The 10,684-nt window shown below is 51.7% G+C and overlaps 3 protein-coding genes across 3 annotated transcripts; 1 reads left to right on the forward strand and 2 right to left on the reverse strand.

The window, feature by feature from the left end:
* Positions 1–3,467: 3,467 nt before the first annotated feature.
* On the reverse strand, positions 3,468–5,753 carry CSUI_001774 (pan domain-containing protein). Its single transcript, XM_068061979.1, has one exon. It carries the CDS (start codon positions 5,437–5,439, stop codon positions 3,967–3,969), a length of 1,473 nt encoding a protein of 490 aa, XP_067926044.1. The 5' UTR covers positions 5,440–5,753; the 3' UTR covers positions 3,468–3,966.
* A 1,024-nt stretch (positions 5,754–6,777) lies between these two features.
* Positions 6,778–8,160, reverse strand: CSUI_001775 (uncharacterized protein; the record flags this gene model as incomplete). The annotated part of the gene is made up of 2 exons (XM_068061980.1): positions 6,778–6,926; positions 7,613–8,160. A coding segment is annotated over one exon (492 nt), but the record flags the coding sequence as incomplete, so codon positions are not given.
* A 266-nt stretch (positions 8,161–8,426) lies between these two features.
* Positions 8,427–10,117, forward strand: CSUI_001777 (uncharacterized protein; the record flags this gene model as incomplete). The annotated part of the gene is made up of 2 exons (XM_068061981.1): positions 8,427–9,212; positions 10,053–10,117. A coding segment is annotated over one exon (237 nt), but the record flags the coding sequence as incomplete, so codon positions are not given.
* Between the last annotated feature and the right edge of the window lie 567 nt (positions 10,118–10,684).

A 10,684-nucleotide genomic window follows, 5' to 3' on the forward strand; every position in this document is an offset into this window, starting at 1 on the left:
TTCTCTCTCTTCAGAGTTCATTAGAACCGTCCTGCTTCGTTTTTATCTTCACGGGGCGTAGTAATGAGCAGGCAACACGGCCATCACAGGGCCGGTCCTTCCCCTTCACTTCGGTTGTTCGCTGCTGCAGTACGCCCGCTGCTTGCCACGTACGCGATGTAATGAAGGGCAGTAATAAGAGTAGGCTGTCCTTTGCAGAAAGGAATTGACTGTTGTATCTTCTCGGTCTCATGCAGAGCAACACTCATACCGAGGTAGTTGTGAATTTAGAGGAAGGCATGCAATGCTCCTGGATTTGGGTGATTGCATGTATGTGCTGGGTGTACTCGAAGGCATCCCGGGCAGGAGAAATTCGTACCTAACCGATCTGCAACAGTTTATGCAAACACGCAAGGGTGTGGCATAGCCGACGACCCGTGCGTGTTTGCATTCTAGGATAAGAGGCCAGGCGTGCTTTTACAGAGACAGGAAGATGGCGCTCCTCCCTTTTTTTTTCCCTCCCTGCTGCTTCTCGAACCTCCACTTCGGGAACTGTCAGAGCCTTTGTCTTTACACCCGTACACTGCGTCCGCATATACTTCTGTACTTTCCTCTCCGAACTGAGAAAATGTCCAGAAGACTAGGCAACATCCAAAGAACGTGCCTACCCGCTCACGAGTGTGTATGTCCTCCGTGGCAAAAGAAGTGGCCGGGAACCACAGTGGACACCGATTTTTGAATTCGTCGCCGTAGAGCGAAACGACAGTATAGCTCCGGAAAGCGTGTAGGCAGCTTGTCCTGAACCCCTCGCCAGCCACTACCTACTGACAGTTCCATAGTCTTCTGTCCGTTTCAAGATGCGGGTGTTCAATTGTACAGAGGCGGTTAGGCAGACGGACCAGCATGAAAGGAAACTTCTCACTTTACTCGCGGTGCGTACCATCCAAAAAACACCCCTAAACAGGAAGAAGTATCACTTCTCAGGCAGATACGAGGACAGCCGCCACTAGCACGTTTCTCGGGGGCGCTGGTCAGCGCATCAAACACTTACAGGATGACAATCCTCAGTGACCATACCAAATGGCAATCCTCGATGACTATATCAAATCGCAATCCTCAATGACTGTATCAAATTGCAATCCTCAATGACTATATCAAGTCGCAATCCTCAATGATTATCTCAAATCGCAATCCTCAATGACTATCTCAAATCGCAATCCTCAATGACTATATCGAAAGTGTAAAAAGGGAAAGACTGTGGAACGAGCGGCAAAAAAAAGATTAACCGAGTAGGTAGTCCCTCTTTACGGGCCCTTGCGCGCCGGCCGCCCTGGCATTTCAGGCGGTTGCCCCACCATTCACATCAGTGGCAACCGCGCCTCAACGAGGCATCACCCCTGCTCAGAATCCAGTCCTGGCCTCCGCTCTTCAAGTAGCACCTCTTGGATTTGCTGTTGGAGGTAACATGCGTGCAGTTGCTCAAGGAACTGCAGAAGTCCTGGCACGCCTGCAGCGATGCGATAAGCGACCCCCAGTCGATGGTCTCCTCCTTGATATTCGGAGACTTCGACGTCATGTCGTCCGTAAGGCAAGCGGGATCAAGAATCTGGCAGTAGCGACTACCGGACTTGTCACCTTTGTACTCTCTCCACTTCAGTTTGCCGCTCTTCAAGTAACAGTTCTTCGAATTTTCATTGTAGGTGAAGTGCGTGCAGCTGCCCATGCTCTCACACTCCTCTTGACAAGCCTTCAGCGGCTTCATGTTTTTACCACGATCCACTTTTTTGACCTTCACATCCGGATCCGTAGAGCCGATGTCAGATTTGAAGCAAACAGCCGGGTGTCTTTCCTTGCTAAAATCGCAATTACGAGTCGTGGAGAGATCAAACCACACATTTTTCCAGTTCCCTGTGGGTACAGGCTCCTCATTGCTATCACAATTAGTCGTAGCGACCCCTGAGCGATGCCTAGATAGCCCACGGACGAGAAGTTTGAGAGACGTTGTCGCTACTGATGTGCGGATTCCTCTCCTTTTGGGGGTTGCTGACTCGGTTCTTTGCTTGCTGGGCCTTGTACACAGCGTAGCACGCACACTGCAGCAAGATAACCTTGTCTTAAACGGTTTGATAGTCACCCTGCACCATCGTGTGGCAGCTCAGGGCTGTAATCCGTAGCGTCCCAAGGAGCCAGGAGCATACAGGCGTTCAGTCTGGGTGCCTTTTACGTTTACGAGGCGTAGTGTTTTCTTTTCTTTTCCTGTTGTTTTTTCGTGATTCTTCACACCTCTCGGTAGGGCAGACTCCATCGTGGGAGAACGTGCACAAATTAACGCTCATTCAATTACAATTGCAGCTGCATTACAGACTGAGGAGGGCAGGCAAAACAACGACCAAAGCGACGGTCCGTCCACTTGTTTGCTGCTGCACTACAGCCGCTGCCTGCTAGGGGCGCGATCTAATCATTATCACCCTTCATGCACCCCCCTAGCAGGCAGCGGGCGTAGTGCAACAGCAAACAAGCAAAGAGTTTACACAGATGGCCATCCTTGCTAGAAAAACGTTGAGTGCTGTATTCTTCCTCGTCTTTTCAGTTCTACGCAGAGCAACACTAATTCCTCCGTAGTTGTAGATGTAGAGGAAAGCATGAAGCGCTCCTGGATCTGCGTGACTGCATGTACTCAAACGCATCCATGGACGCGACATTTCAAAGTTACGCGCCCGATTCCCCGATGTGCACAACAATATATGCAAATGCGTAGGCGTGTGGGGTGGTACAGCCGACATCTTATGTCAGGCGTCTTGACTTTTACTGAAACGCCAAGAGGGCCGTCCTCCCTCTTTGTCCCTCTCTGGTGCGCGTCGGCCTACAGGGTAGAGGCCAGATGTGCTGATTTTTACTGAAACGAGAACACAGCGCCCTCACTTTTTAGCCCTCCCCAGTGCTTCTCGACCTTCACCTTGGGCACCGTCAGAACCTTCACCCCATTCGTCACGCGTGGTAAGGCACGAGGGGGGTTTCCGACGCGTGCTGCCTGCTATAACACAGCTGTATCGTTCTTCTATTAATATGCCCATTTCCCTACTCTTACTCGTGTCGCGAGAGTGTGTCGCCAGTCCCCGATACATACGGGTGTCGCTCGGAGCTGTCGACTCAGTCGGGATAAACCTAGCTTTCGCGGCTCCCCCCGCTTTCCCTGAACGGACGTTTGGATCCTCGGCCTCCTGAAATGTCCAGATGGCGACTAAGGAACTCCAATCAATCACGAGTATGGGTGCCCTTCATCGTGCCAGCAGAGGCGGTCAGGAATTATGGTATATATACACAATCCGCCTCCGGGAGCATGGGTGCCCCTCTTTGTGCCAGAAGAGGCGGTCAGGAATTATGGTATATATACACAAAACGCCTTTGCCATTACCATTTGGCAGCTGTCATGGTGCTAGGTGTAGAGACCCGGGTAGGTCGACACACCATGTATGACGAAGGTTTCTGATACTGTTTGTATACGCGGTGTAATACACAATGGACCCTTCACGGGAAGAAATAGCATATCCTTCCGGCACAGATACATAGGCAGCGGCCACTAGAGGCTTGTCCGGGTGCTACCGTCACCACATAACTGCATAAACAGCAATGCAGCACTGCATTCCTCGGTGACCATACCAAAAATGAAAACAGAACACAAGAAGTCACTGAATGTACAATCCCTCTTCTGGATGTTGAATACCGTATAGTCACCTTACAGAAAGATATATATATACTTCCGGAAGATACATGAGCAGCAGCCACTTACGACCTGTCGAGGCGCTACCTTCATCACGCATGTAACTACGATGCAGCCCTCCACTCAAATGACCAATCTAAAAAGGAAAGCACTGTGCCGCGACCGGTAAAGAAAATGTAACGGAGTATCTACTCCCTTTTCACCCGCCCTTTAGCGTCGGCAGCCCTGGCACTACACGTGTTCAGTCCACCGTTGACATCACTACGTCACTTGCAATCGCGCCTCATCGAGATATCACCGCTCGTCACAAACCAACTCGTGCTTCCACCTTTCACGTAGCACTTCTTGGATCTGCTGTTGTAGGTAACATGCGTGCAGTTGCTCGTGGAACGGCATAAGTCCTGGCACGCCAGCAGCGACGGGATAAGTGACCCACCGTCGATGATCTCCTCCTTGATGTTCGCAGTTCTCGAGGCAAGGTCGTCCATAAAGCAAGAGGGGTCTAAGATGTCGCAGTCGCGACTACCGGACATATCACCTTTGTACTCTCTCCACTGCGGTTTGCCGCTCTTCAAGTAGCAGTTCTTCGAGTTTTCATTGTAGGTGAAATGCGTGCAGTTGTTAATTTTCTGGCACTCAGCCTGACAACCCTTCACCGACTTCATGGCTGCGCCAAGGTCTACTTTCACAACCCTCACCTCGGGAGTCGTAGAGCCGATGTCAGATTTGAAGCAAACAGCCTGCTGAGTTTCCTTGCTCAAATCGCAATTGCGAGTCGTGGAGAGATCAAACCACACATTTCTCCAGTTCGGCTGACCACCCTTAACATAGCACCTCTTCGACTTCTGGCCAAAAGTGACGTGTGTGCATCCGTCCGTGGAACGGCACAATTCCTGGCAGGCTTCCAACGAGATCACGTTTGCTTCTTTCATGCTCCCAGTTGTTGAACCAATGTCTTTCTTGAAGCAGTCAGTCTCCGGGGGGGAGGCAGTGGTCTGGGACTGCGACGGCTGGATAGTGACTTCACCGCCTAAATTGCAATCGCGGGTAGCGGTCACATCGTCCCTGTAAGCCCTCCATGTCGGCTTACCACTCTTGAGATGACACATTTTTTCTTTGACGTTAAAGGTGAAGTGGGTGCAGTTCGCAATTCCTTTGCAGTCTTGTTGACAAGCTTCAACCGAGCTTGCGCCTTTATGCGTGATGTTTGCTGTCGTCGAGCCAATCCCTTTCCTGTAACACCCACCTGGTTCGGCGAATGCATCAGATCCCTCAGGAAGCGGACAGTCCTTCCGAACCGTTATCTCGTCGCTGCTTCCCACGAGTTTCGGCGAGTAGTTCATCTTGAGATTGCACATCTTCGACTTCTTGGTGTAAGTAATCATTGTGCAGTTCGATGTCTCGCGACATCTCTTCTGGCACTCCTTCACCGAATCGAAAACTGATCCATCATCAAGTTCCATCTGAAGCCGCAAAACATTGTACTCGGTGGTGGTGTTACCAGGCCAGAAACAGTCATCACCGACGGTGGACGAGTGCTCGTGGACAGCTCTGAGGCCGCTTTGAACCATGGAAACTTCCTCTGACTCTTGGAATCCAGAGCCCTGCTGCTGCTCCTGCAGTAGCAGGTGACGGCCCTCCTGGCGAAACGCGTCGACCTGAGCCAGCATAAAACCCACCAGTACCAGCGGCTCTATGGCCTTCCTATACCGGCAGAACACAGAGGAAAAGCTCTCCATGCTGGGAAGAAGGGGGGAAGTCAAACAAAAAGGAGGAGGGTAGTTAGTGTAAATAAAAACAAGTAAGAAGAGCACCCCTGCCCGCCAATATGGTAGCTGGCGGTCGCGTGGCTGTTGCGTTGAGGATCCGTGGGGGGGAGGTGCTGCTCGCGGTTGCAGCTAGTTGCCGCGCTGCCTCCGGGTGAGCGCTGCTCGTACCGATAGCACTCGAGCTGAGTTGTACAATCACCGCTAACCAGGTAGCAAGCTATAGCCGTGGTGAGCCCGGTGGGAAACCACTGGATCTTTCCCGCGACCATCCCCCGATACGAACTTCGGAGCTCCGGCTTACTGCGGCTCCCTAGGGCTACCACTCTCCGTCAAGCAACAACACCTGCTAGCGCTCAGTTAGGTCGGCCAAAACTGTAGCCACGTTCTTCGTGGTTGTGCGTTGTCCCCGGCGGCAAAAAATTGCTGCTGCGTTACCTCGGGCGTGTCCCCTTGATAGCTGCTGGTGTCCCCTCGATAGCTTCCCTGGAGGTAGCCGGTGCAGGATTACTATCATTAGTATTTGCTATGACTCCTGACCGATGCGTGGGTAGCGCACCGATGACCATTTTGGGAGACGCTGTAGCTACCAGTGTGTGGATCCATCTTCGCTTAGGGGGTGTTGACTCACTTCTCTCCGCTTGCTGGCGCATTGTACAAAGCGTAGGATACGGACAGAGCAAAGATGATTCTGTCTGACACGATCTGGTAGTCATCGTACAACCCCGTGTGCCAGCTCAGGGCAGTATTCCGTAGCGTCCCCAGGAGCGGCCAGCGTGGAGTTCAGTTTGCGGCGTCTGTATCATTAGGGGAGTCGTTTCTTTGTTTACTTGTAATTCTCCGTGCATCTCAATAGTGCAGACTGCGTCGTGCAAGAACGTGCACACCTTTCCGCCCATTCAAGTACCCTACGGGGACGGCAGCTGTGGTGTAGACTACGGAGAGCGAGGAAAACAATGAACAAAGCGGCAGTCCTTCCCTCGCTCTTCGGGTGTTTGCTGCTGCAGTACACTCGCTGCCTACTAGGGATGCGATCTAGGGTCATGACAACTAGAGTTGGACGTCCTTTCTACAAAACCGGTGACTGCTGTATTCTTTAGTCTTCTTTTCGGTTGTATTGAAAGCAACACTCATCCCCCCAAGGTAGTTGTAGAGTTACAGGAAAGCACTAGGCGCGGGCCGCACCTGCGTGACTGCATCTACATGCTGGGTGTGCTCGCGCATCCAAGCAGGTGAGGATTCAGACCTTCTTACCAGATGTGTTACAGCTTATGCAGACACGCAAGGGCGCGGTGCAGCCGATATCTTAGTGGATTGAGGCCAGGCGTGTCAACTTTTAGAGACAAGAGTGGGGGCCCTCCTCCCTTTTTTGTCCCTCCCTGCTACTTCTCGACCTTCATCTCGGGCACCGTCAACGTCACGGCTGAAAAGACACGGGGGAGGTTTCTGACGCGTGCTGCCTGCGACAGCACAGCCGGAACGCGTTTTGCCCATCGACACATGTGCAATAGAAGGGAGGAGTCTGTCTTAATGTCTCTATCTACCTGAAGGTAATTACTTGCGAATTGTTTACTTGCCGCTGTGGCTTCACCAACCTGTCCAGATGCATACATCTGGGTGTCGGTCTATAACTACCTGTCTGTATGTAGCTACATATGCCTGTGCATCCGTATCTATCTACGCGTCAATCTTTCTACACCTGGCATCCCTTTCTGTATATCTGTATCCCTGTATCTGTACCTAGCTACTCATGTCTCGCTGCATGTCTATGCCCATACCTGTGCACTGTCTGTCGTTTCTGTTTTGACCTACCTACACGTGTCTCTCTGTATCGATCTGCATCTACCTGTGACTATTCATCTATCTGTACACACCTATCTGCATTCATCAATCTGTGTCTGCCTGTCTACATCCATCTACCGTAGCCATCTGTTCATATCAGTCTACCCCCACCTATCTGCAATATGCACATATGTTTGTCTGCCTGTCTATATGTATCACCATATCTCCACGCATCTGTTCTTTTCTCTGTCTATCTATGTGCAACAATTATCCTTCTTGCACTCGTCTGGCAAACTCCAACCGAGTTCGTACTTTCATATGTGATGCCGGCTGTCGTCGAGTTAATGTCCCTTTCAACACTCACCTGGTTGGCTGAGCGCAGCAAATCCCGGCGCGAGGTCACAATGCTTCCCAATTGTTAGTTCGCCGGTGCTTCCTTCGGGTCTCGGGAAGTAGTTATCCTAGAATCGCTCATCTTGCCCCTTTTGGTGTACGTAATATCGTGCAACACGATGTCTTGCGGCACTTCCTGTGGCACTCCTTTGCCGACTCCGTTACCGACCCGGCGCGGACTTCCTTTTGAAGCCGTAGAGCATGTAGTCGGTGGTGGTGCTATCAGGCTAGAATCGCTCGTCGCCAACCGAAAGACGGGGTTTCCCCACGTCGAAACCGCTCTATGCCACTGGAATATCCGAGGCTCTTGAAAACCGGGGCGTAGCTGGTGTTCCTGCAACAGCAGGCAATGGCTCCCGTGACGGCAGCTGCTGACCGGAACGTGAATAGCAACTGTCAGCGCCACCAGTACCAAGGCTGGTGTGTAGGAAAACAGACGAGACTGTTTCCCAATTTCCCTCTCCCTACTGAGGAAAACGGAAATCGGAAAACCAACCGTGCATGACGAAAGAGAAAATGAGAACTGAGGAAATGAGCAAGCTGAATCTTTGCATGCCATCATACCTGGCGAGCAACCGTGCGTCGATCCCAAGAGTCGTCGATACATATGCCCCGGGTGGACCCGACCTAGCAGCCACAGCTCTTCGCTCCCGGACGGGCTGGCTCTCCTGAGTGAGAGCCGCGTTGACCCGGGCGAGGGGCGTGGGGTCTCCTGGAATTACCTCTAATAGCTGGCCAGGTCTGACCCCCCCAGTGGTCGCTGGCAACCACTCGACAAGTACCAACTAGCGACAGGCTCCCCCACTCCTCTGGCTGCTTCGGCTGTAACCACTCCGAGTTCACACGAGTATCAGGGAGCACCGCTGCCGCTCAGCTACTTCTAGATGGATGTCCTACCCGCCTTCCTCCTACATGGTGTGCGTTTGCATGCAACACGTTGCTTTGTCGCGTGCGGAGAGCTTTGCTCTGGCGCTGCCTTTGTCGCGTGGATGACTTCGCTACACAAAACGGCTCATCACCGTAGTTGCCAACTGATGCTCAGCGGAGTACTGATGATAATTTGAGAGACGCCGGAGCAACTAACGCGTGGTTTCGTCGTTGCTCGGGGTTTGTAGCGTTTCCTCTCTTTGCTTGGTTGTCCTTGTACAAAGCGTGACACAGCAGGAAAACTGACTCTGGCTGACACGGTTCAGTTGTCGTCGTACACCCTCGTGCCAGGGTTTCGCACAGCAGTCATCAGCAATCCCAAGAGCCACCGGCCTAACGTCGTGCCGGTCAGCAAATCTTTTCTCCTCCGTGGTGTGAATGTCCACTCTAGTGACAGCAGGCGATACTGTGGTGAAAGCGGCGGTCATTAGCCTTCTCTTCCCTAGTTCAGCTGCTTCGCTGCTCGCGCTGCCTGCTAAGAGTGCAGCGTAGAGAAGGTGGTGAGCACTTCGCTGACCTCTTCAGTCTTGTGTAGAGTAAGCTTCACTTTTAGAATGGTGCTTTGTTATATTTTTGCAGTCTTCATTTCGGTTCCAAGCGGACCTGCGCCTGTCCCCTCGAGGTGTTTGCTGTAGAGGAAAGCAGTAAGTCCTCTTGTGCGTGAGCATCCGAGCAGGCGAAGGGTTGGACTTCTGTACTCAGTGCATAACAATGCGAACACGCAAGGGCATGGCACGGACTGTGGCTTACAGGTTAAAGTTTTTCACCGTAGCGCTCTTTCAGAACGCATATGTACAAGCGACGTAGGGGAATTTTCTGACCAGCTGGCGACAGTTCACCGTGTTCGTTTTGTTGAACACAAGTGACGGCGGTGAATGTGGCTTGCCTGAGGCGGAAACGCAAGAAAGGGACAGACAGGAAGTCCTAAGCGGGACGACGCTATCCTTCTTCAACCACTGCAGAGACAAGCACTAATTTGCTCAGCGCAGTGCATCTCCCTCCCGCTACTGGACAAAGGCGCACGCTATGGGAAGGTGTGTGTACCGAACGCATGAAGACATGGAGTAGGAATGTACAGATATGATCCCATGATCCGTCCACGTTTGAGGTGGCGGAGGGTACGAAGTTCATGTGTAAATCAAAAACGCTGTAAAGGTAGTGCCTCACTAACCAGTTCTTCGCTTCTCATTTTCACGCCTGCCTCAGTGGATTTAGGGAAAATTGCAAACGCACGACGCGGTGTAGAGAGATTTTGCTTATTTGTGTCTTGAGGCTGGAATGCCTGCCGATCCAGTGACGGGATCTTAAACAGAGAGACCAACAGTCCGGTTCTCTTTTCCCGACGCGCAGTGAATTCCATCTCATATCCGCTTCTGCTAACCATCACCATCATCTTTGTCTCTACTTTCATATACCTGTACACACCTATACATACACATATGTGTACATGTGTGTAGGTGTTGCTTGCCCGTTTCCTGTGGCAGCTCGTACACGCCGAAGTTCGTCACACACACGATTCTTCTTTGGACGTTTTCTTAACTTCTGCCGGAAACAAAGAGTGTCTCGCAGCAGCGAGGATCGGATGCGACTTGCGACAGGATCTGCCCTTGATTCAAGCCTCGTTCCTACTTCTTGTCGGTTCCAGGCTATTCCCTTTTTTCAACTAGAAGGGAAGTCACCAAACTCGACGGTGGTAGAGATAAGGAATCTTCGTTCGAGTGCTACTGACTGTTCTCTTTCCCTTCACAAACTGTATTTTTTGGTCAGTGTATTCGTGCATGCGAGGCGGAAAGAACTACTTTAGAGGACGTGTACATCTACCTTGGGCCGGAGTACCTGCCCGGCTCTGCAGATGGTCCTTCATGTGTCATATGAATGTGAAAAAGGAAACCGACAACTCGCTATTGTCCTTGTGATCTCCTTGACGTTTGCGTTACCGCCTGCTTCGATGCATAAGTTGTGTGTTGTAGCCGCCCCCCTTACCCCAAAGGACAGAGCGCATGCCTGGGTATTAGAGCAGTGACTCTCGAGTTCGAGACCGTAGAGAGAGCGACTCTTTTCTGTTGGCTAGGAGCGAAGCAGTCAGAAGAAACGGACGCTTAAAAAGACTCGTTGG

Source organism: Cystoisospora suis (genome assembly GCF_002600585.1).
Source record: "Cystoisospora suis strain Wien I chromosome Unknown contig_708, whole genome shotgun sequence".
NCBI lineage: Eukaryota > Apicomplexa > Conoidasida > Eucoccidiorida > Sarcocystidae > Cystoisospora > Cystoisospora suis.

Bases quoted from the DNA above. Each gene is read 5' to 3' on its own strand.
- CSUI_001774 (XM_068061979.1), bottom strand. From the start codon at position 5,439: ATGGAGAGCTTTTCCTCTGTGTTCTGCCGGTATAGGAAGGCCATAGAG.